The 27822-nt window shown below is 40.9% G+C and overlaps 3 protein-coding genes across 5 annotated transcripts in view; 2 read left to right on the forward strand and 1 right to left on the reverse strand.

The window, feature by feature from the left end:
- Window positions 1-3337: 3337 nt before the first annotated feature.
- Window positions 3338-4375, forward strand: LOC135514565 (myogenic factor 6-like). Its single transcript, XM_064937998.1, has 3 exons — window positions 3338-3844; window positions 4043-4136; window positions 4234-4375. The coding sequence occupies exons 1-3, from the start codon at window positions 3347-3349 to the stop codon at window positions 4341-4343; spliced, it is 702 nt and encodes a 233-aa protein (XP_064794070.1). The 5' UTR covers window positions 3338-3346; the 3' UTR covers window positions 4344-4375.
- Window positions 4376-11246: 6871 nt separating this feature from the next.
- LOC135514566 (myogenic factor 5-like) lies at window positions 11247-13829 on the forward strand. Its single transcript, XM_064937999.1, has 3 exons — window positions 11247-11765; window positions 12978-13053; window positions 13398-13829. The coding sequence occupies exons 1-3, from the start codon at window positions 11316-11318 to the stop codon at window positions 13589-13591; spliced, it is 720 nt and encodes a 239-aa protein (XP_064794071.1). The 5' UTR covers window positions 11247-11315; the 3' UTR covers window positions 13592-13829.
- Window positions 13830-21462: 7633 nt separating this feature from the next.
- LOC135514999 (protein lin-7 homolog A-like) overlaps window positions 21463-27822 on the reverse strand; it is a 32074-nt gene continuing 25714 nt past the window's right edge. Inside the window, exons 5-6 of one of the 3 annotated variants that reach the window (XM_064938785.1) lie at window positions 25938-26149; window positions 21463-23442 (exon numbers count right to left, since the gene is read on the reverse strand). In XM_064938785.1, the coding sequence (XP_064794857.1) occupies window positions 23421-23442; window positions 25938-26149 (234 nt within the window). In that variant the 3' untranslated portion in view covers window positions 21463-23420. Of the gene's footprint in view, window positions 25834-25933; window positions 26150-27822 lie in introns of all 3 variants that reach the window. The other 2 variants (XM_064938787.1, XM_064938788.1) reach the window with 2 other exon arrangements.

Here is a 27822-nt window from a genome sequence, read left to right on the forward strand (position 1 = left end):
TTTGACAGTGGGGATGGTGTGGTCAGGGTGATGAGCTGTGTTGCTTTTACGCCAAACATAACGTTTTGCATTGTTGCCAAAAAGTTCAATTTTGGATTCATCTGACCAGAGCACCTTCTTCCACATGTTTGGTGTGTCTCCCAGGTGGCTTGTGGCAATCTTTAAACAACACTTTTTATGGATATCTTTAAGAAATGGCTTTCTTCTTGCCACTCTTCCATAAAGGCCAGATTTGTGCAATATACACACTGCTCTCTGCGATTGTTGTCCTATGGACAGAGTCTCCCACCTCAGCTGCAGATCTCTGCAGTTCATCCAGAGTGATCATGGGCCTCTTGGCTGCATCTCTGATCAGTCTTCTCCTTGTATGAGCTGAAAGTTTAGAGGGACGGCCAGGTCTTGGTAGATTTGCAGTGGTCTGATACTCCTTCCATTTCAATATTATCGCTTGCACAGTGCTCCTTGGGATGTTTAAAGCTTGGGAAATCTTTTTGTATCCAAATCCGGCTTTAAACTTCTTCACAACAGTATCTCGGACCTGCCTGGTGTGTTCCTTGTTCTTCATGATGCTCTCTGCGCTTTTAACGAACCTCTGAGACTATCACAGTGCAGGTGCATTTATACGGAGACTTGATTACACACAGGTGGATTGTATTTATCATCATTAGTCATTTAGGTCAACATTGGATCATTCAGAGATCCTCACTGAACTTCTGGATAGAGTTTGCTGCACTGAAAGTAAAGGGGCTGAATAATTTTGCACGCCCAATTTTTCAGTTTTTGATTTGTTAAAAAAGTTTTAAATATCCAATAAATGTCGTTCCACTTCAAGATTGTGTCCCACTTGTTGTTGATTCTTCACAAAAAAATACAGTTTTATATCTTTATGTTTGAAGCCTGAAATGTGGCAAAAGGTCGCAAAGTTCAAGAGGGCCGAATACTTTCTTAAGGCACTCTATATACACTTAGGTTGGAATAATTAAAGCTAATTTTTCAACCACTCCACAAATTTCTTGATAACAAACTATAGTTTTGGCAAGTCGGTTAGAACATCTACTTTGAGCATGACACAAATAATTGTTCCAACAATTGTTTACAGACAGATTATACACTACGTTGACTGTGGCTTTAAACAGCTCGGAAAATTCCATACAATTGTGTCATGGCTTTAGAAACTTCTGATAGGCTAATTGACATCATTTGAGTCAATTGGAGGTGTACCTGTGGATGTATTTCAAGGCCTACCTTCAAACTCAGTGCCTCTTTACTTGACATCATGGGAAAATCAAAAGAAATCAGCCATGACTTCAGAAAATAAATTGTAGACCTCCACAAGTCTGGTTCATCCTTGGGAGCAATTTCGAAATGCCCGAAGGTACCACTTTCATCAGTACAAACAATAGTACGCAAGTATAAACACCATGGGATCACGCAGCCATCATACTGCTCAGGAAGGAGACGCGTTCTGTCTCCTAGAGATGAACGTACTTTGGTGTGAAAAGTGCAAATGAATCACAGAACAACAGCAACAAGAGATTTGTTGAGTGGTTGAAAAACAAGTTTTAGTGACTCCAATCTCAGTGTATGTAAACTTCCGACTTCAACTCTACTGTATTTTATACCATCTACTGCATCTTGCCGCTCAGCCATCGCTCATCCATATACTTATATGTACATATTCTCATTCCCACCTTTAGATTTGTGTGTATAAGGTAGTTGTTGGGAATTGTTAGAATACTTGTTAGATATTACTGCACTGTTGGAACTAGAAGGACAAGCATTTCGCTACACTCAAATTAACATTTGCTAACCATGTGTATGTGAGCAATAAAATTAGATTTGAAGAACACAGAGACTGGACAGAGGAACTCTGCCTAGAAGGTCAGCATCCCAGAGTCGCCTCTTCATTGTTGACGTTGAGACTTGTGTTTTGCGGTTACTATTTAAGGAAGCTGCCAGAACCCACAAATGCTGATGCTCCAGATACTCAACTAGTCTAAAGAAGGCCAGTTTTATTGCTTCTTTAATCAGAACAACAGATTTCAGCTGTGCTAACATAATTGCAAAATACTTTTCTAATGATCAATTAGCCTTTTAAAAGATAAACTTGGATTAGCTAACACAACATGCCATTGGATCACAGGAGTGATGGTTGCTGATAATGGGCCTCTGTACGCCTATGTAGATTTTCCATTAAAAATCTGGCGTTTCTAGCTATAACAGTCATTTACAACATTAACAATATCTACACTGTTTTTCTGATCAATTTGATGTTATTTTAATGAACAGAAAATTTGCTTTTCTTTCAAAAACAATTACATTTCTAAGTGACCACAAACTTTTGAATGGTAGTGTCCATAGACACACACACACACATACATACATGCACGGCACACACACACACACACACACACACATAATAGTTTCAGAAATGTTCAGGTAACCCCAACGCTAATACTATAAATGGTAAACATAGGCCAAAAGGGTGACAAAAAATATACTTGGCTAATTTCTTGGCACATGTCATGGATACCATATCTCCAGGCAGAAACAGGAGCCCCCAGCGACCACTAGTATCCCAGCTGAGAGAAGCAGACTTTGCAGATCGTAGAAAAAAAATGTCAAAGGCCACATAGCACCACTGAGAAGACTTTCATCTATTTTATGGATTTAAGATGAATGAGTCCCAGATCTATTTATACTGCCTAGATATCACGCTGTCATTTTGACTGCACATGCATATCTATTTATGATTGAACATGGCACAAGTTACAACTGCACTTAACCATGCTCGCTGTCTAGGATATGTTTCTTTGAAATGGCATAATCTATACTGTAGAATTTCAGCCTACAGTAGGTTGGGAATTGAGCTTAAAAGTTGAAAGGTTTTGACAAATACTAGTCAACAAGAACGAATATACTTTATTATTATTATTAGTTATGAACATAATATTTTTTGAACTTTGCAAGTCAGTTGAGGGCCAATATATGTTCCACTTAGGGGAGCCAACTTCTTGGGGAGGGCCTGAAGATTACATTGACAGTTATCTTGCAGGTTGAGAATGTTACCGTTTCACTGTGAAACAGATATTGAAAACACCTGTCGTAAGTTTGAAGTGACGTTTTAACTTTCATTGAGAGGTGTTAACGCTTATTTATTTTCTACACAAACTCGCTTAGTAGTAAAAAACCCCATTGAGAAAAAAAGGTTGATGCACTGCGACAGCTAAACGCTGGATAGAGTTTCAGTTTCTATATATAAGCCTGGTGACTTGTGTCACTGGGCTATTTAAATGCCATGCAGTGTCCCACTGTCAAAACATAGGCCGTGCGAGGGTACAACAGTATGGTGGAACTTTTTGAGACCAACACTTATTTCTTCAACGATCTGCGGTATCTCGAGGGAGATCATGGACCATTGCAGCACTTGGACATGGCGGGGGTGTCCCCTTTGTACCCGTTGTCACCTGGGGGGGATCCGTCCGAGACTGGATGTGACAGCAGCGGAGAGGAGCATGTCCTCGCACCCCCTGGTCTTCAGCCACACTGCGAGGGACAGTGCCTCATCTGGGCTTGTAAGGTTTGTAAAAGAAAGTCTGCACCAACCGACAGGCGCAAAGCGGCCACTCTCAGGGAAAGAAGGCGGCTCAAGAAGATCAATGAAGCATTTGATGCGTTGAAGAAAAAGACCGTGCCCAATCCGAACCAGCGGCTGCCCAAAGTGGAGATTTTACGCAGTGCCATAAACTACATCGAGCAATTGCAGGACCTGTTGCATACACTGGATGAGCAAGAAAAAACGCCTCAAAATGGCTCATATAACTATAACGTGAAAGAACACCATGTAAGCTTCATTTGAGTAGTATTTGCATCTGCATTTTTTATGTCACTTTATGCATACAATAATTTGCTTTACACTTAAAGGGAACATTTCCACAATGAGAAATATCTTACTGTGCATTATACTTGTAGGCCTACTACTTTGTATAATAACTCGTGTGTTAGTAGACACTTAAGCTAATATATGTGTGTGTACATGAAGGCGTCCAATAAGGAGTACCATTGGAAGAAGAACTGTCAAAACTGGCAGACCTCAGCTGATCATTCCAATGCACCAATGACGAATCAGAGAGAAGGTTGGTGCCAATTATGAACAGTAAATTAAATCTAAATTGCTCTTTTGCAACTCATCAACTGATTGTACATCTTATATATTTGATTTCTATATTTCAGGCTTCACGGAGTCTTCAGCGTCCACCAGCCTTCTTCGCCTGTCATCAATCGTTGACAGTATATCAAGTGAAGAGAAACCGACTTGCAACGAAGAAGTCTCAGAAAAATAAATCATGATTTGTTTGTAGCCTGTATAAGCGACGTCAGCATTTCATATTTCCATTGTCTATTTCGAAATTATTTTCACTTCTTTATTCATATGTTTTAGTTTCCATTTACTTATATTCATTTGTGCAAATTAACGGGCATTTTGTAGTCAATGTTTTCTTTTAAATTGTGTGAATGGTCAATATTTTCTTTCTAAAGTATGACAACAATGGAACTATAATATTTTATTTCCAAATGGACATTTGATAATTGTAAATATTTTATAATATATTAACAACTTAATTTATTTTACATATAAAAGGCAGAAACACAACCTCAAGAGATTCATTGTTGTATTTGAGTATTTCTATATGAACTGACCAACAAATAAATTGTAAGCATTGTATCTTACAAGGCATCTACACGTTTTGTTCATCACTAACTATGCACTTCATTATTTATTTTAAATACTTGTCAGGTATTTTAAGGCACTTTGAGTTTTTACACATTTTGATATAAAAACAAATTACATTTTCTACACTATATCGCCTTGACACATGTAGTATAATATAGTATCACGAAAACCATGCATTTAAAACCTCAGGTATTCAATTTTGAATTATCCTATGTCATACCAGTTTTTTAAATTAGACTTGACTCCAAATACTATAGATTCATTTATGCTGTATTGGTACTTAAGGTAAGTCATACTGTGTTCAACCTCTTTGCAGGGCATGTCATTCTTATTATGTGACAATCTTTCAGCCATACCTTTCAGGTCTCATAATGATATCCGAGAATATCCCTAATGTCCCCACTAACCCACTTGATCATGTGGAATTTGAATAGAGATATGACACTGTACATGCAAGCATCAGCCACAAGTTCCCCCAGTATTCATGGGTATTAGAATACCATAAAATCCAACGGGACCTGAAATAGCCTGGGCTCCTTTCTTTGTTCCAGCTGGCAGAGAGCTAGCCTGGGCTCCTTTCTTTGTTCCAGCTGGCAGAGAGCTAGCCTGGTCCACTTCAGTAGCGTTACATTTACATTTTAGACATTTAGAAAACGCTCTGCATAGAAGCGTCTGCTGAATGACTAAAACGTAAATGTAACAATTAGTGTGTTCATCTTAGGATAGCTAGGTGAGACAACCACATCTCACAGTCGTAGCAAGTATATTTTCCCTCATAAAGTAGTTAGCAAAGTCGGTGCTAGTCGGAAAATAATATATTATAAAAATATATATTATTAAATATTATTACTATTGTTATTTTATAATTATTATTATTTTGTCACCTCTAAACTCAGATATGCTTCGACATGGAAACTTGGCCAGGAGGCAACGGTGCAAAGCCCTCGGTGATAATGCAGCCATCTATTAGGTCCTAATTCATGATCACTTGTTTGATCATGCACATTAGCACAACGTTTACACATAGTTTATACGGGACTCACTGAATGTATGTTTGATATGATGATCTCTTTCTCCTACATGTTGAGTCCTACTTGTTTATGATCCCACAATGCATTGCTGTGCTGACCTAACGCTGCATCACAGTGAGCACTGCTCCTCTCCCTCTCAGGTCTCTGTGGCTGAAACACTGCCCTGCTGACCCCTGTGTGTCCAGCCTGGTGTCATAGACTAGTCATAACATAATGTTAGCCACAACAAGAATTGTAAATTCAAAACATAACTTGTCGTATGACATGTAATACGTAAAATATCATACGAATTGTAATTTGTAACATATAATAAGAAATGGATGATGAACATCCAGAAATTAACACGTCATACCAAACATAAAGTATCATCCTAATTTCAGCGTACCAGATTTTTTGTTTACTATGTTACGTCCACCCGAGTCCAGGTTGTTTTGTCTGCCTTTCCCTCAGCCCTCACACAAATGTAAGCACACACACACACACACACACCTCACACTGACTCATGACCCCAAGCACACACACAACTTATTAGTGACTCATCCAACAGTCATTTGAAAAAGAGGCCATAATAGAGATGCACTCGGGTCTCTGTGGGGTGTTGTTTTTGTATTGCCGCTGAGTACATTCAAATTGATTAACCTTACAGTCTTTGTATAAAGGCGTAAAAGGCTTCAGGGTAGGGTACGTTTTGGGTGATTTCTCAAAACAGCAGATTGCATATCCAATGTACCAACCTTTATCCAAATCACAATGTCAAACCACCCACGCTCCTATTTCTAGTGGGATTAAACATAGATTTAATGAGCACTTCAGTGATGCCTGATACAGTAAGTACTATCAAAGGATATAGGGCCTGTACTTCAAAGTCCCTTCACATCTTTCCTTTTACTTCTGACTCTCTCTCACTGAACCAAACTGAAACTAGATAGCTCCAACAGTAATGTTGTTTTAATGGGACCGAAGCAGCTTTCTCACAGTGAGTTTGTGAGCCTGTTTCCCAGTGTCCATGAGAATTGTCCAGCGTCTTCCTTCTAAATGAGTTCTAAGGCTCTCCTAGATCCCACCAAATGACCTTGTCAATCTACTGTTTGTTTTTGGATAATATCGTTGATATGTTTTACCAAAATCTACCACCTGCTCAACATTGAGACCTAAACCTTGGGAAAATAGCAATTACCACCTTTATGTTGAGAGGGACGTCATTTCTTTGGGACCTGTTATTTTAAGATTTAGATGCAAATTGATCAGTCTGGGGTTTAATAGATGTGATTCCTATGCTAATGTCTATGAATACTGTCTTATTTATGTATAATACAGTCTTTATAAGTTAGGTGTTAGAGATTCAATTGTGCAGTATGATGTATTATCACCATTTGACTTGTTAGTAGACAACATCACCCCGGAAATTTTACAGAGATTCCCTTGTCATTTATGATGCTATCAAAATGGATTTTGCTGTGAAGGATGTGTTTAAAAAGTCAAGGCCGATGAAAGGGGAGATTTTATAGGGGAGGATCAGCCTTTGGGAGAAATGCCTTGATTTATCTGTCTTTCCTAGAATATCCTGCTATGAAATGATTCCCTGCAACATTGTAGTTGGCAGCACACTGCAGCTCCCTGCCAGACAAGTGGTGTTGCCAATCAAAAGCCCTCGTCATGTGAAATGATCTAATGCACCCATTAAAGTAACTGTCCAGTGAAAGTCTCACTTTTAAAAGTTCATATTCTTTTAACTCATACCCAAATAATTTAACTCATACCCAAATAACTCATACCCAAATAATTGTTGACTCATCCAATACTTGCATTTGTGGCCAAAGCCTAAATTGGATTAAAAAAACAACACTTCAACAACCCCACCTCAAACTTCTATCTCAAACAGACCATATAAAAAATGCTTGCTATTTTCTCATAGATTATGATGTCATACTCCTGAGGAGGATGAGCTGGCCAATCAGTGGTCTAAAGGAGGATGAGCTGGCCAATCGGTGGTCTACCTGCATGAATATTTTTAATGCTCACATTAATATTTTTATGACCGGTATATGCCCAAAACATTCTATTGCTGAGGTACACCCACACCATTCCAACACAGTAAAGATTATTTTTTAAGATACATAATTACACGTTTTGGAAGGACAACTATTTCACTCGTATTGTAACCAAAAGTTGGTCATATTTCATAGAAATCTGGAAAAACTAGACAGTTACTTTTAAGAAATGGGCTTCCCACCATATATAAAAACAAACATTGGTTAACTGGAAAAGTGAAATACTATACATGAAGGATTACATAAAGTGTGATTTAAATGATTGTATCAGTCTGAAACATGTTGTTCATCAGACAAAATTGAGATGATTTGTCACCATACTCTACATCTTTCAGAAATAGAACAAAAATACGTTTCCATCTATGGCATATAGAATCTGTGGTAAATAAACCTTTATGGAACATTTGATATATGACCCCTATGGAGTCCGGATAAGAGGGGCACAACATCACATGAAATCAAAGCTTAAGCAAGTTTAGAAGAAATAAGGGTTTCACGTGAGGGGAAAGGGGCATTAAATCCCAGCTAATGCCCTACACTTAACTCTGCCTCTGACCCCCGACAACAACTCTGGAATAGAGGCGATAAAAAACAAACCCCCTAGTTCCCAAGAGACACCACTAGCACTTCAGATCACAGAGCCAGAGTGAGTGTGTACAACGACTGGAGCAGCGCATAGGCTTCTGCTAAATGTATCGCCACTAACACCATATGCTGGTGCAATCGTACCCTATAGGCTCAATTAACTGTCGGTTGTTGCCAGGTTTTCTCGTTGTCCATATTGTTGGGGATTGTTCACAGTCAATATAGCCTTTGATCTCAACCGCAGCATCGAGGGCCAGACTCATGCCAATGTCTTCTTCAGCTGTGCGCAATACAAACTCGGACCGCAATTCAGTGGCAGGTACTAGAGTGTTTTCTTAGGTGTGCGCGGTTCCCAGAGATAGAGGAGGACAAACGTTTTGACACGTTGTGAGAAATATCCACATTGTATCCTTGTAGGGTGTCAACAAACACAACTCTCGAATAATTACTCAGACGACTGAAACAGGCAGCTCATCATGGCTATTCATCAGTGTTTGTTCTAGTTAGTTTCTCATGCGTTATTAGGCTGTGCACATGTTGTTCGGGCGCAAGCCGCCTCTTTCGAGATGCAGCTTAAATAATGAATATAGCATGCTTATTAACATGTATTACAAGCCGAATGTTTTAAAAGTTAACACAATTGTAATGCCAGATTTCTAATTTTATTGAGTAAAATGTATCAAGGATACTATACATTATTAGACATTGAGACCTTTCCAGGTGCAACAATTACAGTGCCGTGAAAAAATATTTGTCCCCTTCCTGATTTCTTATTTTTTTGCACATTTGTCACACTTAAATGTTTCAGATCATCAAAGAATTGTTAATATTACACAAAGATAACCCAAGTAAACACAAAATGCAATTTGTAAGTGATCACTTTCTTTATTAAGGGAAAAAGCTATCTGAACCTTCATGGCCCTATATGACAAAGTAATTGCCCCCCCCCCCCCCCTTGTTAAATCATGATTTTACTGTGGTTAATCACATTTTTTGCAAAGCTGAGTTCAATTTCACTAGCCACAGCCAGGCCTGATTACTGATGAAAATGACAAAGGGAGCGCAGCGACGACTCATCAAAGAGGTCACAAAAGAACCCACAACAACATCTAAAGAACTGCAGGCCTCACTTGCCTCAGTTAAGGTCAGTGTTCATGACTCAACCATAAGAAAGTGTTCCAAGGCGAAAACCACTGCTGACCAAAAATATCATAAAGACTCGTCTCACTTTTGGCAAAAAAAACATCTTGATGATCCGCAAGACTTTTGGGAAAATATTCTGTGGACTGACGAGACAAAAGTTGAACTTTTTGGAAGGTGTGCGTCCCGTTACATCTGGCGTAAAAGTAACATAGCATTTCAGAAAAAGAACATCACACCAACAGTCAGATATGGTGGTGGTGTGATGGTCTGGGGCTGCTTTGTTGCTTCAGGACCTGGACGACTTGCTGTGATTAATGGAACCATGAATTCTGCTCTCTACCAAAAAATCCTGAAGGGGAATGTCCGGCCATCAGTTCGTGACCTCAAGCTGAAGCGCACCTGGGTTCTGCAGTAGGACAATGATCCAAGCCATACCAGCAAGTCCACCTCTGAATGGCTTAAAAAAAACAAAATGAAGGTTTTGGAGTGGCTGAGTCAAAGTCCGCACTTGAATCCGATTGAGATGCTGTGGCATGACTTTAAAAAGGCGGTTCATGCTCAAAAACCCTCCAATGTGGCTGAATTAAAACAATTCTGCAAAGAAGAGTGGGCCAAAATTCCTCTACAGCGATGTGAAAGACTCATGGCCAGTTATCACAAACGCTTGATTGCAGTTGTTGCTGCTGAGGGTGGCACAACCAGTTATTAGGTTTTGGGGGCAATTACTTTTTCACATAGGACCATGAAGGTTCGGATAGCTTTTTCCCTTAAATAAAATCATCACTTAAAACTGCGTTTTGTGTTTACTTGGATTATCTTTGTGTAATATTTAAATTTGTTTGATCTGAAACATTTAAGTGTGACAAATTTGCAAAAAATAAAATAAAAATCAGCACAGCACAGCACTGTACATGTACATGTTTAAATGTATAGGCCTATCTTTTTTTAAATATAATTTGACATGGCTATAATTCGGTTTTAAATGGTTTATGTTTGGCTATGACAGAAAACTAGGTCTTGCAAATTATTCACGAATTGAAGCCCTCGTGTTAATTGCTCAATTACCTATTTTAATGAGCTTTAACAAATACGGACACCCCGTGTATGACACCTTCAATGATGAGCTAAGACCGGTTAGAGGAGTTACCGCAGCAATGTGAATGATCGCGATTTGAAATGTTACACCTCCCTTTGCAGCTGGGCTACATCTGTAACGCTGCTATTTGTCTCAAGCATAAAATTGGCCTGCGAACTCTTGTACATGGTTCACCTCGTTGCTATTGCTCAGTTTTAGAAAACTAAACTAATCTCCAATATTAGTAGTGTATATAATTAAAAATGGGTATAGAAAACATTATTTTGTGAGATCTGAGAGGTAAGGTTATTCTCCTCTTTACCTGTTCAACTATTTGTGTTCACCAACAATTACCATTACTCAGAATAGGTCTGTTTCTTACAGAAAAGGGCCATGTAGTGGTGTAATGAGTGGGAAAACACCAGGGAGTGCAGATGTGGGGAACTCTGCAGGGTACTGGGGGTGAGGGAGCGGGTGGGGTGGAGAGCTGAGCTAACCCCAGTCTGCCTGGGCCAATGGGGCATGGTAATTAGATCTGGCCAATGTGGGCCTTGGGCTGTGGACTGGGGCATATAAGGGGGGCCCCATGGCAGCAGCCCCCTCATATCACTCAGAGGTCTCCTCTCTCACCCCACTGCTCTCCCAAAGCAGAGAGTTATTTCCTTCCTTTCTTCAACCACAACAACAGCCCAGCCATGGATGTCTTCTCCCCATCCCAGGTCTTCTATGACAGCGCCTGTGCCTCCTCGCCAGAGGACCTGGACTTCTGCCCCGGGGAACTGGACGGCTCAGAGGAGGACGAGCACGTCCGGGTCCCTGGGACTCCTCACCAGGCGGGTCACTGCCTTCAGTGGGCCTGCAAGGCCTGCAAGCGTAAGTCCAGCACAGTGGACCGGCGGCGGGCTGCCACCATGAGGGAACGACGGCGGCTGAAAAAAGTGAACCATGGCTTTGAGGCTCTGAGGCGCTGCACCTCAGCCAACCCCAGCCAGAGGCTGCCTAAGGTGGAGATCCTGCGCAACGCCATCCAGTACATCGAGAGCCTCCAGGAGCTGCTCCATGAGCATGTGGAGAACTACTACGGCCTTCCTGGGGAGAGCAGCTCAGAACCTGGGAGCCCCTCGTCCAGCTGTTCCGACAGCATGGTGAGACTGAGACCAGACACACACGGACTCATATACAGCTTCACTCACTGTCTCCTCATCTCTGTGCAGCACACAGAGGTTTTATCAGGTCCTGCTAGCTCAGTGTCTGCTGAAACGTTTTCCCTTTTGGACTAATTCAGAGTACTCTATTTGCATGGTGGATCACATTGCTGTTAGCCTCTGGGTTGTTGTATCTCCCAAGATCTTGAGTTAAAAAGCTTTTGTTTGGGACTCCACCTTAGTAGCTTAATTCCCGATGTCTCTGAGCATGCATATTGTAATACTAATTTGCATTTAGAGTATCTCCCTGGATCTGAAGGGGAACAGGCTCACTTCAAATGTAGAATGTTTATTGAATAGACTTGCATTGATTGTGCTGTTGGGGGATCTCAATTACAATGTTCCCTTGTGCATTTCATCTTCTTTGGCTGCTTCACTAATGTAAACATCTCTTTTGCACTGTTATATATGCATGATGCATTACGTTTCACATGCAAATGCTATCCTTTTTTTATTGGTGTGTTTAGTGCATGTACATTACCCCAGTGCATGCATGGTACTTTCTCAGTTGGCCAGTCGAGATTAGAATCAGCTCTACAAAACAGTGGTTAGAAGGTGATGCAATGCTAAATAATAGAATGGATCTTTATGATGGCGGATGGAGTAATGGCTTTCCCACCATTGTACACGTTATAGCCTAATAAACCCTGCTAAATCCACCTTACTGAAGTCTGGCAGGAAAGACTGTGCTTTTCTGCATTCCATCCTGACTGCATGTTCTCCTCCGCTGCCAGGATTTTCTGCAGATTTACTGGGAGAAAGTGTCATCTTGCACAAACTGGTGTTGCTTCCACTGATACAATCAATTCGCCACGGCTAGAGCCCGGGCAGATCATGGGAGTAGCCTGCAACTTTGGCCCTGAGGTGGCTGTGAAATAAAGAACCCTAGCCAGACAGGCAGGAACACTGTGGATTTATCAGTCTGGCAAGATGACCAAGGATTACATTATTTACCTATATTTTATTATTATTTCATATTTGTATGTTCTTATCTTAGTGGCTTTCTTTATTGTGCAACATTTACAAACCTAATTTGCGGAAAATGCATTTCAGACACTTCAAAATGTCTGAAACGTAGAAAGGGGAATAATATCACGTGCTTTGTCATGACTGCTGTGCTAACGTTAGTTTACTCTGTTTGTTTCCTTGTAGGTTGACTGTAACAGTCCTGTTGTGTGGCCTCAGATGAACACAAGCTTTGGCAACAACTACAGTTACATTAAGAATGGTAAGACACATTGATTAGTATGTTGTTTTTTTGTTATGTCATATAAAACTAGAGACATTGTCTAATGAATACATGTAATGGACTTATGTTAGGCTATGGTCTGGTTACAACCTGTGTATGTTGAGTATTGTAAAACTTGCCAGGTTTACATTCATTCGTTTTGATTTGTACTATAAAGACACAAATTATGTTCCAAGTTACGTGAATAATTCTGCCTTTCCATTTAAGTTCACCATACACATAAATTGACTCAATTGGACATGGTAGTTAACTGATCTCATCCATAAAATAGCTCCCTTCATTGTCTTGACTGACCTTGTCCTTCCCCTGTTTGTCCTGTCTAGTGAGCTCTGGAGAGAGAGGTGCTGGTGCCTCCAGCCTGGCCTGCCTGTCTAGCATAGTAGATCGCCTCTCCTCGGTAGATGCCAGTGCCCCAGCAGGGCTCAGAGATATGCTTACCTTCTCGCCCTCCAGCACCGACTCCCAGCCTTGCACTCCAGAAAGCCCCGGGACCAGACCTGTGTACCACGTGTTGTGAAGAAAACCTGCATTAGAATAGGAATAATCTGATGGCCCTGATCTTCAATCGCATACCGCTTTTGCTTCCTATTTCGGTGATGGCTAAGATCGATCAACACCTGCCAACTTTTGTATTGTAAATAAGATTGTAAATATGTACTGTAAATGTTCATTTATTTTAAACAATATTATACCAAATGTAACATATTTAATTGATCCTTTTCATGTGTCTGTCCTAATATAGACCTATGCATCATTGAAACAGGTTGTATTTAAGCTATTGCATTTGTTAGCTTCACGTTTCTCATGATCAATAAACATTTCAACAATTCTAGAGTTCCCACATCTGTTGGTGTAAATGTTGTTTAATCCATCAAATACAGTGACTACAGAAGAGAGAGTAGCTTGCATTCCATTCCTGGTCAGAGTGTTGGTGTGGTGGGTGGAGATGGGAAGGGGAGGAGAGAGGGTTTGTGTACCTGTTTTTTCTTCAGTAACAAATGTTTCTCATTGTTAACACCCCTAACTACAATCTAAACACTATCACTTTGAACAAATGGCCTGAACATAACACTTGATTTTGTGTGTAAGGGAGGGGAAGGGGTTACTAGTATCATATGTTGCGTCTCATCAAAGCCTATAGCTCATAAAATCAAGCGTTACAGTCTTTTTCCTGTTGTATTGTGACCCCATCAGGCTAAAAGGATTTCCCTCACATTTATAACACATTTATAATAGAAGAACACAGTGAAATCAAATGTGTCACTGCAGTTGTTTTTTTACATGGGTTTGAAAGCAACCAACAGATGATGTAAATCCTATATCACTTGCCCTATGGCAGCACAGCACACAGTCACGCCCATGTGAAATCATAGAAACCTGTCTCATTGTGACACAACCTTCGAGAGATACGCAAGTCTTCATGTTTATGATAAGCACCTTCCTATTGTGACACCAGAGGGAGAGACTCAGTGGCGAGTGGGCCATAATGGTAGTTAAACACTAGCTCTGCCTCTGTGGCATTATGCTAGATGGCTCTGTGGCATAGCAGGCATACCAGCGAGGGCTTCTATTTCAGTAAGCCACACCGCTGGCTACGAAGCTCCCTACGCATTGAAGTAATTTTCCATGGCTGAACCTTGGATATATTCATAAATCACTCATGCACCAGACATGTGACGTCATGAGATGACAAGATATATAATCTGTTTCCACATCAACAGATAGTATGACCCAAGGTTACAACGGGGGGGGGGGATTTGCATCAAGTACTTTATTATTAGAATATCATTCATCTATTTCCATTTGATTCCTCTTCCAACCTGGACAATGTAAGGACTAAACATAGCCTGACACAAATCACTCTAATGTGAAGTACTCAGGCATTTCTCACAATAGCTAAAGCCATTATTTGCAGTACTAAGTATACACTATCACCACAAGAGGGAGGTATTTCTAATACTTGACTATGAGATGTCACTTGTCATGCTCACATGACTCTAGAGCTTTTCAAATTGCTTATCTAATAAGTAGGCTGTGATATTGTTTGTGTCATATTTCAGTTAAACAATAACTACCTGACAAATTGATACAAATATAGGATCTTAATTTTACTCAGTTTATTACAGCAGGAAAATAATTCTGCAGCAACAGGAAATGTGAATTATTATGTGGATTATAATTAACAGACATTTTTGTAGGGGTTGATACATTTTTCACAAGAGAAAATCAAGTCTGAGATTTTATAGTGTAAATTACAAAGTCAGAAGTCTTATTAAACCTCATATATAGTACAAGTTTTACATTTCCTGAATTGCAGGAAAGTTCTCCTGGAACAGGGTGATCCAATTAAATTTGACAGACATTGTGCTCTTTTAATAGGACATGTTTGGATGAAAGGTGGACAGTTAACAATTCAATTTCTCTGTAGGCTCCTTCAAAACTCCAAAACCCACATGCTCAAGTGGAGCCAATGTTGTCGTCATGCTCACTGCAAATCCCTCCTTTAAATTATGAGATGGCTATGAGGAGGTTAGCTAGCTGCCAGACTCTTACATTAAATATATTTAACAATATTAAGTGAATAATCACATCAATACAATATAATTAGCCTGCTGCCAGACTCTTACATTAAACATAATTTAACATTAATTGATTCATAATCACATATAATTCAAACAGTTTTGTCATTATGAAGGCTAACTATTGCACTTGCCTTTATTTAACTAGACAAGTCAGTTAAGAACAAATTCTTATTTTCAATGACAGCCTAGGAACAGTGGGTTAACTGCCTGTTCAGGGGCAGACTTGTACCTTGTCAACTCAGGGATTTGAACTTGCACTCTAATCGCTATGCTACCCTGCTGCCCCACCTTTGAGTGAGTAATCTAGACATCATGTTGATTTATCCCACTTGGCACAGATGTCCATTCAAAATCTATTCTACATTGTTTAACCAACGTTGATTCAACCAGTGTGTGCCCAGTGGGATTTTAGGCTATAGCTAGTTGTCTAGTTAATAATAGTATACACTCCTCAAATTCAAATCTGGACCTCAAACCATAAAAACGTCCCCTCTAATCAGTGACTGATTTAAACTTGGGACACCAGGTTTACAGGTTAAATAAATAAATACAGCACAGCAGGATCAATCAATCAATCAAATGTATTTATAAAGCCCTTCTTACATCAGCTGATGTCAGAAAGTGCTGTACAGAAACCCAGCCTAAAACCCCAAAGAGCAAGCAATGCAGGTGTAGAAGCACGGTGGCTAGGAAAAACTCCTTATAACAGAACATGGATGTTCAGATGTTCAAATGTTCATAGATGACCAGCAAGGTCAAATAATAATAATCACAGTGGTTGTAGAGGGTGCAACAGGTCAGCACCTTAGGAGTAAATGTCAGTTGGCTTTTCATAGCCAATCATTCAGAGTATCGATACCACTCCTGCTGTCTCTAGGGAGTTGGAAACAGTGGGTCTGGGACAAGGTAGCACGTCCAGTCAACAGGTCAGGGTTCCATAGCCGCAGGCAGAACCGTTAAAATTGGAGCAGCAGCACGACCAGGTGGACTGGGGACAGCAAGGAGTCATCAGGCCTGGTAGTCCTGAGGCATGGTCCTAGGGCTCAGGTCCTCCGCGAGAAAGAGAAAGAGGGAGAGAGAGAGAGAGAGAAAAAGGGAGAGGGAATTAGAGAGAGCATACTTAAATTCACACAGGACACCGGATAAGACAGGAGAAATACTCCAGATATAACAGACTGACCCTAGCCCCCACACATAAATGATTGCAGCATAAATACTGGAGGCTGGGACAGGAGGAGTCAGGAGACACTGTGGCCCAGTCTGACGGTACCCCATGGACAGGGCCAAACAGGCAGGATATAACCCCACCCACTTTGCCAAAGCACAGCCCCCACACCACTAGAGGGATATCATCAACCACCAACTTACTATCCAGAGACAAGGCCAAGTATAGGCCACGAAGATCTCTCCCACGGCACGAACCCAAGGTGGGGTGCCAACCCGTACAGGAAGATCACGTCAGTGACTCGACCAACTCAAGTGACGCACCCCTCCTAGGGATGGCATGGAAGAGCACCAGTAACTCAGCGTGACTCAGCCCCTGTAATATGGTTTGAGGCAGAGAATCCCAGTGGAGAAAGGGGAACCGGCCAGGCAGAGACAGCAAGGGTGGTTCGTTGCTCCAGTGCCTTTCCGTTCACCTTCACACTCCTGGGCCAGACTACACTCAATCATAGGACCTACTGAAGAGATGAGTCTTCAACAAAGACTTAAAGGTCAAGACCGAGTCTGCGTCTCTCACATGGATAGGCAAACCATTCCATAAAAATTGAGCTCTATATGAGAAAGCCCTGCCTCCAGCTGTTTGCTTAGAAATTCTAGGGACAGTAAGGAGGCCTGCGTCTTTGACCGTAGCTTTGACATCACCAAGAGCTAAACTATATAGTGAAAACAATAGTGGTCCTAAAACGGAGCCTTGAGGAACACCGAAATGTACAGTGGATTTGTCAGAGGACAGACCATCTACAGAGACAAACTGATATCTTTCTGACAGATAAGATCTAAACCAGGCCAGAACCTGTCCATGTAGACCAATTTGGGTTTCCAATCTCTCCAAAAGAATGTTGTGATAGATGGTATCAAAAGCAGCACTAAAGTCTAGAAGCACGAGGACATATACAGTGCCTCAGTCTGATGCCATTAAAATGTAATTTACCACCTTCACAAGTGCAGTCTCAGTGCTATGATGGGGTTTAAAACCAGACTGAAGCATTTCGTTTGCATTGTTTGTCTTCAGGAACGCAGTGAGTTGCTGTGTAACAGCACATTTTTTTGAGAGGAATGGGAGATTCAATATATGCCGATAGTTTTTTATATTTTCTGGGTCAAGGTTTGGCTTTTTCAAGAGAGGCTTTATTATTGCCACTTTTAGTGAGTTTGGTACACATCTGATGGATAGAGAGACATTTCTTATGTTCAACATAGGAGGGCCAAGCACAGGAAGCAGCTCTTTCAGTAGTTTAGTTGGAATAGGGTCCAGTTGGCAACTTGAGGATTTAGAGGCCATGATTATTTTCATCATTGTGTCAAGAGATATAGTACTAAAACACTTGAGTGTCTCTCTTGATCCTAGGTCCTGGCAGAGTTGTGCAGACTCAGGACAACTGAGCTTTGGAGGAATACACAGATTTAAAGAAGAGTCCGTAATTTGCTTTCTAATCATCATGATCTTTTCCTCAAAGAAGTTCATGAACTTGTCACTACTGAAGTGAAAGCCATCCTCTTTTGGGGAATGCTGCTTTTTAGTTAGCTTTAGGCAAGGTTACATTGAGTTCCTCAGTTAGGTAGTTAACTGTCTTTTGTACTCTGACGTCCTTGGGTAGGTGGAAGGAGTTTGGAAGGGCATCAAGGAATCTTTGGGTTGTCCGAGAATTTATAATACAGCTTTTGATGATCCTTGGTTGGGATCTGAGCAGATTATTTTTTGCGATTGAAAACTGGTGGTCCGATAGTCCAGGATTATGAGGAAAAACATTAAGATCCACAATTATTCCATGGGACAAAACTGGGTCCAGAGTATGACTGTGGCAGTGAGTAGGTCCGGAGACATGTTGGACAAAACCCACTGAATCGATGATGTCTCCGAAAGCCTTTTGGAGTGGGTCTGTGGACTTTTCCATGTGAATATTAAAGCCACCAAAACTCAGTGAGGAATGCTGTATATGGCCCAGGAGGCCTGTAAACAGTAGCTATAAAACGTGATTGAGTAGGCTGCATAGATTTTATGACTAGAAGCTCAAAAGACGAATGTGCAGAATTAATTTTTTTTGTAAATTGAAATTTGCTATCGTAAATGTCAGCAACACCTCCACCTTTGCGGAATGCGTGGAGGATACGGTCACTAGTGTAACCAGGAGTTGAGGCCTCATTTAGTATAGGAAATTCATCAGGCTTAAGCCATGTTTCAGTCAGGCCAATCACCTCAAGATTATGATCAGTGATTAGTTCATTGACTATAACTGCCTTGGAAGTGAGGGATCTAACATTAAGTAGCCCTATTTTGAGATCTCTTTCAATAATGACAAGAATGGAGGAGGTCTTTATCCTAGTGAGATTGCTAAAGCGAACACCGCCATGTTTAGTTTTGCCCAACCTAGGTCGAGGCACAGACACGGTCTCAATGGGGATAGCTGAGCTGACTACACTGACTGTGCTAGTGGCAGACTCCACTAAGCTGGCAGGCTGGCTAACAGCCTGCTGCCTGGCCTGCACCCTATCTCATCTATCTCATCTCAATGAGTTAGCCAGCAATTTTGGGGGGGAAGGATAAGCTTGAAATGGGCATGGTCTATTTGACTCCTCAACTAAAAACACATATCTAAGTTTAGCTTTCTTAATGAACCAGAAAATCAATAGTTATTTCTGATTGTTTATCAAAGTCAGATGACTAACTCACTGATCCTACTTTGTAGTGTACCGCTCAGGGGGGTGCAATTAACTCTGCGGTCATTAACAGAAAACCAGCAGTAGTCCGGACTTCGTAAGATAAGACTTGAATAGGCCGATTTGGGTCGGGAATACCCCTGGTCTATACTATTAGCCTGGCTGACGCGCGACCCACGTGACTACACAGTGAGGTGTGACTGGAAGACCTCCAGACCTGGTGCCAGACAGACTACTATACTATAGGCTTCAGTCTAATCTTCTGTATAGCAGACTTTATCATCATTTATGTTAACACTACATAACCTTTGTAGTCTATCCTACAGATAGTATCCTTGGCCTTTTCTTCTTCATTTGCTTCCATGGGGAATCATACAAAGTATTGTTTTATCACCTACCTCCAAATGTCTGTGGCACAAAAGCAGCGTTTTCTGCCTCAAGGTTGCCACGGCAGACCAACAGGGTATCACATCACACGCAGTGCCCCTACCCTATAGAGTCGTCCCCCCCTGCATCTGGAAGTATGTTGTCACGAAGATAGAGAGGATGTGATTTCGCCTGGCTATAAAGTAAGTGGTGTGTTCCAGCATTACACAGAAACACATCAATTCACACCAGTCATATCAGTGTGAATTCCTTACAGTGTTATACAGTGAATACATATGCTGGCTATGCTGTTATTAATTTGCATTAGACTCATCAGATCAATCTGATTAATTTAAAGGCTGTGCTAATGGAAATGACTTGTAGCCAGGATTCATATGTCCACAAAGATGAGATTAGATGCATATAATGCAATGTCATTCCCGAGGGCTCAAATGTCAGTAACCACGACATGGCCCAGTCTCTGTAGCTTATACATTCTCCAACATAAGCCCTCTAGACTATATGAAGGTCTCTGTAGTGTGTAGCCTACTGTTTGATGAATTCAAGCTGAGATCTATTCATTTTACTTAATAAGAATGACAGACATGAACATATTTCACTGATCTCTCATCAGTGATGCCGAATTATGAGTTTTGGTTTCCATCCTCACTACTTAGTTCATCAGCGCCGTGGAATGAGAAAAGAGGTGATTAAATAGATAGATGAATTGCGAGGATGAGTCGTGTTTGTGAATTAGACATTCCTGATGGAAATATTCCTTTGATTCTGTCTGAGGGAGGTAGAATTAAGCAATAAGTCCCGAGGAGGTGTAGTATATGACCAATATACCATGGCTAAGGGCTGTTCTTAGGCACAATGCAACGCAGTGTCTGGAAACTGTCTTTAGCAGTGGTATATTGGCCATATATCACAAACCCCAGAGGTGCCTTACTGCTAATATAAACTGCTTACCAATGTAATTAGAGCAGTAAAAATACATGTTTTGTCATAATCATGGTATACGGTCTACAGCTTCAGCCAAGTTTATAATAGCACACACAGCCTGGTTTGTCTAGTGGTGTAAAAATGACATGTTCCCTTTGACAAACACAATAGTAGGCCGATACACACTATGTTCTATATAGTCAGTGTAGCCGGTGCAAGCAAATCCACATCCTCAGCTTGAGTTTTCTTCCTCCATCTTACAAGAACCACTGAGCTCCGGCATTAGTTTCAGTGTCTGCCTTCTGTATTGACGTCCATTGGCGATTGGGTTTATATTCAGATGCTTCAATTCAAGGGGTAATTATAATGTAAAAGCGTCATCCACAGGCACTTCATCTCAGTACCTGTCAGTGGAAGGCAGTGTCAGAACCAGTGACCCCATCACTGAGAGACCTTAATTGCTTTGGAAGAGTGCTACACTGCTGCCCTGTAACTCCCGTTCACAGCTCAAACAGACAGGGGTCAGGAGTTAGCTGTAGCCTACTTTCCCTTACCCCAGATTTCAGACAAGCACAATCGACACAGTAGAAGAAGAAGCAGTTCGGGGTCAATGAAGTCATCAATGTACACACGCACATATATTTATTTAAACAAATATAATATGTATAACAATTGCATATCACCTGGTGTTGTCTTTTTTTCTGTACAATCAGGAAGTACAGTACGTCCAGTCAGGAAGTACAATACGTTGAATCAGGAAGTACAGTACGTTGAATCAGGAAGTACAGTACGTTGAATCAGGAAGTACAGTACGTCCAGTCAGGAAGTACAGTACGTCCAGCCTAAAAAATGCAAGTCGGCAATAAGAAAGTGAATAAGTAAATGTACAAAAGGGATTTGTCAGAGGCAAGATGAACTGCTCAAAAGTTGAGGGACAAAACATGTTCACAGCCCAATCTGGTTGGACTATCAGGATGGCACATTGTACACAGTATGGATGTTAAATGATCTTGCACTACTTCAATACCCACCCACAAAGGAACTAGGCCTATATACAACATACATACTAGAGTTTGCTACTAGGAAAACCATCCAATATATTGTTTGTCTGACAGTACTACAGATACAAGACCACTTTTGATCAGTGTTGATCATCGACTGGTTTTCTAATAGCTTTCAATGAATCCACAGTGCAACTTGTTATACTTAAATATGGTTACTTGCCATGAGAATACTACGTCAGACAATAGGTAGAGGGTTGAAGGAGAGAGTTTAAAACAGAGGTCCCTTATTGATAAGACGACTAGAACATTCCACAGTCTCTTACTCACAATGATTGTCAAAATGTAAAGGTGACGACGCAGATCCAGGAGAATGAGTCCATTAACCATACTATTCTGGTACGAATTATACACTGGGCTATAGGTTTTGTACAATTCAATATTTTAAATAATCATCTGCATGTTAACAAACACACACACATACCTTAATGAAATGACTTTATGCAAAACTCAGATTGTAAACAATAAAATAGATTGATTCAAAAAATAAAGACAATTGTACCATTTGATTAACCCACCAGGTCATTACTATATATATAAATGTGTTTGACATTCCTCATATAAATGATTCAAATGTTCAAATGATATTGATATATGTAGATTTGATTTTAGTAGATTACTCTATATACTCTCTGTATATATTCATTTGATGGGAGTAGATGACTAACCATCATTAAATGGATGACGTGAGAGCGGAAAGTCAAGATAGGACATTTCAGGATAATTGTACTTGTATTCAATTGTATGAATACAATTATCTCTGTGTATTCATCCACTTTACATACCTCTCTTTTAACAGCCGTTTGATTTTAATGGTGGAAGCTGCCTTATGACACACAGTGCATAAGATACAGTTGACCTAGTATTACATTGTTACCTTTTGTATCTTACTCACATACTGTATATCTCTAATCGTTAATTTTATGTGAAATGTAAAACCAACGACAGTCTGTTATTGCTAAATCTACAAGTTTCCATACAAAATATTTTCTCGCTGCAAATATATAAGGTTAAAAAAAAGTTCACATTTATCCAAAGCAGGACAAAGTTTGACACGAAAAAAGCAATGTTCATACACACACGGACAAGCTCCCATAGAAGAAACAATAGAAATATCATTGTTCAAAGCTATAGCAAAACCAAAGTCAGGAAACAAGTGAAATGAATTCAAACATACAACAAAAAGAAGTGAACTATCACAAATGACAAGGAGCATTGTGGAGGGTTACAACTTTCAACTGTTAGAGGACAACTTAAAATGAACACAAACAAAATAAAAGTCAAAGGGATGGGTTTCAGTGCTAGCCTCCAATCTCTCATGTCACAAGCACCGCTGTTACCATTTCAGAAAACATATCATTCAGTTTTGCTTCATTCTGTTGGTAGTACATTGAAGGGGGAGAGAGAGTCTTCACTGCTTAACAGTATCATATTCTCCTCTACCAGGTGGTTCCTTTGGGATCCTCAGCACATAGAGATGGACTCAGAACCTTCCTTTCAGTGTCCTTCACTACTTCTTCTTTTGGAACAGCCTGTGAGGGACAGGTGTAAGAAAAGCTGAGAGCAATGTTTGAAACTATTTGACAAGTCAGTACTCTGACAGGTCGGTAAAGTGGGATGCTAATGTCATATTCTGGTCCAATAAGTTACAAAAAGTGCAGTGTACTCTGCTGTGAATTGTGAAAAGCCCATTGAACTGTGAAAAGACAATTAAAAATGATTGTGAATGAACCTTTTACTGCAGTGGGCTAAATCGGGGTCACACAGAGTGTTTCTTGGTAGTCTTAAACAAATCTACTTTGAAACAAAAGCATACACTTCTCACACATGGTTATGGACTTTAAAAAAAGAAGACACCTGTAGCATGTCAGATAAAGAGTTTAAATGTATTACATGTTGAGTTTGCATCCCAATATTACACTTTAGATACATCACAGAAGACTGAAATATAACAAAACCATTTGACATAAAAACACCGGATTTTCAGTCAGGTTCTAGAATGTTTATTAATTATGAAAAATATGAATAACATTCCAACAATGAGGCCACTAGGTCATTTGACAGCAGGAAATGGCTACATGTCTGTGGAATTCCCACTACTACTGAGAACAGAGATATAGCAGAGCCTATCGTGTCCTCGGGCCTTGGTCAGCCTGGCCAGGTATGCGAGAGAGAGACAGAATGGCCGGGCAGCGAATCAGAGAGGAAGGCTACATGACGAACAGATTTCATGCAATCCCATGGGGCTTGCCACCTAGCAGCCTGTCCGCCGCGCGTGTCGCTGATACAACATGATCCCTGCTCAGTCCCCACTCCATGCATCTACTGCACAGGTCTCCAAGCTCACACATACCTCCCCGAGCTAAACGAGGGCTACACGAGGAGGGTTACTATCAAACGATCAGTGCCACTGAGGATCCCTTAGACTGCGGGTGGTGTTAAGTCTTTTGTGATGTGGCCCAGACAGGCTTAGTATTACTACTGCCTATTTTCAGAGTTGTCCTCATTTTAGCTTTATCACCTCCAGCAATCCAAGCAATGACGGGGTATATTTGTATACCACAAGTCTGCCTCAACTTTGCACTGATGCAGTCAAGTCTGTTCTGTGGTATGTTTTATAAAACATGTAGCATCCCATGAGCGTGAGCTCTTATTTGCTCAGCCATATCTAAAATAGTTCACAAGCCACACGGCTGAATTACTGACATAACGGTTATGACTGTACAGGGGATTGCAACTGCTAAGTTAACAAACACCCTGAAATAGATTAAGCGCTCATTCCAGGACCTTAATGTGTGCTGCAAGGAAATGTTTAATGAAAAATTGAAACGTTTGATGTAATCCTCTGTAACTCTTACCCAAAGGACAAGGCCTGGTATCATTGTGCAGTAGGAGCCTCTCTGACAGGAGCCTCTCTGGTACTCTCTCTGGGTATAAAGAGCCCAATGGGTTTTAAAGAACCACTGAACATGCCGATTGGCACTTCTGTTTTTCTGTTGCTCATTAGAAAAACAAGATTTTAGTCTTAGAGGTTTGTTTCCAGACCGATTCCATGCTTGGTTAATGATGTTTGTCCCCCATGAGACACTGTAGACGCAGAAGCCTATTTCACTTCCTCAAAATCCCAAGAATGAATCGAAGATAACTCAAGAAATCTGTAATTAAATTTGGACGGTTTTGCCAAGGATGTTTAAGTTGTGCAATTTTACATTTCACTAAGGTGTTTGTTGCAGTATTTCTCAAGTAAAAAAATGCACAACATGTTGTCTTATGTAAACAAAGCCAGGCTGCTGGGCAGGTCTGTCTCACTGTATGCTATTGAATAGAGAGCAACCACTGCAGCTGTTCACCCCATGTTAATAGGCAAATGTCTTATCCTTCATTTACCTGTTGTGACACACAATTGTTCCAAACACTTTGTAGTCAATTTGGACACTAGAATAACTGTTTCTGACTCATATCGATGCCACATAGACAGTTTTCAAAGGCATTTGTTGCGTTTTAAATGCTGTTGCTCTTTCAATGGTGCAATGTGTATCTCCAGACAATGCCAGCCTCCATCAGTTCACCCTATTCCCCAAAAACCTTTGAGGTGCTAAATAGTCCCGTGTGGCTCAGTTGGTAGAACATGGCGCTTGCAACGCCATGGTTGTGGGTTTGATTCTCACGGGGGACAAGTGTGAAAATGTATGTACTCAAGTTGCTCTGGATAAGTGTGTCTGCTAAATGACTGAAATGTAAAATCCCTGTCAGATCCTTAAAACAGTTTCAATCTAAATTAAATCATAGTAGGGTAAATATATGGCAGGTTTAGAGGACTGGTCTTCTTACTGTACCAGCTGTTTTCTTCATCCGTGTGGTTCAACTCCTTCTCCTTGGTGGTCCCAGATCTGGTTCGTGCTGTCTTTCCAACACCTACAGTCCTTTTTGGTGTGACAATGCCCATAGGAGTCGGCATGACAGTACAAATAGATTGAGCACCAGGCTACGGTCCCCCACCCTTAAAGCAATGAAAGGCCTCACCTACGACATATGGTTCTGCTGGGTAGTGAGGTTCTGCTGCTGCTGAGCCTGCATGAGGAGCTGCTGCTGCTGGCGGCGGCGGGCCGTGCGGAGCTTCTCGAAGCGCGCCTCCATCTCCTCCAGGACCTTGGGCGTGTAGCGTACCACCAGCTTCACACTGTCCTTGGCAGCCTTCAGAAGCTCCACCGCCTTCTCGTGGTGCTCCCCCTCCACACTCTGGGGAGATACAATGAAAGAGAATGAGAGAGCGAAGAGACTCAGCACATTTAAGAAATGTGGTGGCAATGTGTTAGTGTTGTAGTGATATGGTCTCTGAAGTCTGCCTCAGTTTCTTAATTGGCATGGACAGAGAATTAAAGAAACTTTGCCAATACTTTTATGTAAGCAACAATGACACAGTTACACAGCAGCAGCTTCAGTTTCTAAATGGTTACAACCAATTAGGTTTGAACTGGAAGTCAAATGTATTTTTACTTAGTTCAACAAGCATTGCATATTGGTATAATTAGTACTTCATCCTCAAGCCTAGAGTAATATACAGTACCAAGCAACATTTTGGACACACCTACTCATTCAATGATTTTTCTTTCTCTTTACTATTTAAAATAATAATAATAAAGACATCAAAACTATGAAATAACACATGGAATCAAAAACATGTTAATTAAAAAATATATATTTTATATTTGAGATTCTTCAAAGTAGCCACCCTTTGCCTTGATGACAGCTTTGGCATTCTCTCAACCAGCTTCATGAGATCACTTGGAATATAGAAGATAGCCCTATTTGGTAAAAGACCAAGTCCATATGATGGCAAGAATAGCTCAAATAAGCAGAGAGAAATGGCAGGCAATAATTATTTTAAGACATGAGGGTCAGTCAACCCGGAAAATGTCAAAAACCATAGAGCGTTACTGTCACGATTTCCGCCGAAGTTGGTCCCTCTCCTTGTTCGGGTGGCGTTCGGCGGTCAAAGTCACCGACCATCTAGCCATCGCTGATCCTCTTTTCATTTTCCTTCGGATTTCTCTTCCATCACACATGGTTCCAATTCCCATCAATTACATGTTGTGTATTTAACCCTCTGTTCCCCCTCATGTCCGTGTGGGTGATTGTTTATTGTAAGTGCTTGTGCACGTCTGTCCTGGTGTGCGTCGGGTTATGTACCCATTTGTTGATTGTTAGGTTTTCCGGTGGGTTTTGTTATTAAACTGTACCGTTTGGAAACACAGTTTCTGCTGCGTCTGACTTCTCTGCCGCCAGTACGCACCCCCTTACAGCTACGATGAAACTGGCTCTCACGAGGACCGCCACAGGAAAGGAAGTTACCACTGCTGCAGAGGATAAGTTCATTAGAGTTAACTGCACCTCAGATTGCAGCCCAAATAAATGCTTCACAGAGTTCAAGTAACAGACACATCTCAACATCAACTGTTCAGAGGAGACTGCGTGAATCAGGCCTTCATGGTCAAATTGCTGCAAAGAAACCACTATTAAAGTACACCAATAAGAAGAAGAGACTTGCTTGGGGCAAGAAACATAAGCAATGGACAGTAGACCAGTGGAAATCTGTCGTTTGGTTTGACAAGTCCACATTTGACATTTTTCATTCCAGTTGGGGAAGGGATTATCTCTGCATGTGTGGTTCCCACCGTGAAGCATGGAGGAAGAGGTTTGATGGTGCTTTGCTGGTGACACTGCAAGTGATTTATTTGGAATTCAAAGCACACTTACCCAGCATGGCTACAACAGCATTCTGCAGCAATACGCCATCCCATCTGGTTTGTGCTTAGTGGAACTATCATTTGTTTTTCAACAGGAAAATGGCCCAACACATCTCCAGGTTATGTAAGGGTTTTTTGACCAAGAAGGAAAGTGATGGAGTGCTG

Source organism: Oncorhynchus masou, chromosome 26, assembly GCF_036934945.1.
Source record: "Oncorhynchus masou masou isolate Uvic2021 chromosome 26, UVic_Omas_1.1, whole genome shotgun sequence".
Lineage (NCBI taxonomy): Eukaryota > Metazoa > Chordata > Actinopteri > Salmoniformes > Salmonidae > Oncorhynchus > Oncorhynchus masou.

Excerpts from the sequence above, each read along its gene's own strand:
- LOC135514566 (XM_064937999.1), top strand. The coding sequence starts at position 11,316 with ATGGATGTCTTCTCCCCATCCCAGGTCTTCTATGACAGCGCCTGTGCC. Across the intron at positions 11,766-12,977 it reads CCAGCTGTTCCGACAGCATG|GTTGACTGTAACAGTCCTGT; the intron begins GTGAGACTGAGA and ends GTTTCCTTGTAG. Across the intron at positions 13,054-13,397 it reads CTACAGTTACATTAAGAATG|TGAGCTCTGGAGAGAGAGGT; the intron begins GTAAGACACATT and ends TGTCCTGTCTAG.
- LOC135514565 (XM_064937998.1), top strand. The coding sequence starts at position 3,347 with ATGGTGGAACTTTTTGAGACCAACACTTATTTCTTCAACGATCTGCGG. Across the intron at positions 3,845-4,042 it reads ATAACGTGAAAGAACACCAT|GCGTCCAATAAGGAGTACCA; the intron begins GTAAGCTTCATT and ends GTGTACATGAAG. Across the intron at positions 4,137-4,233 it reads AATGACGAATCAGAGAGAAG|GCTTCACGGAGTCTTCAGCG; the intron begins GTTGGTGCCAAT and ends TCTATATTTCAG.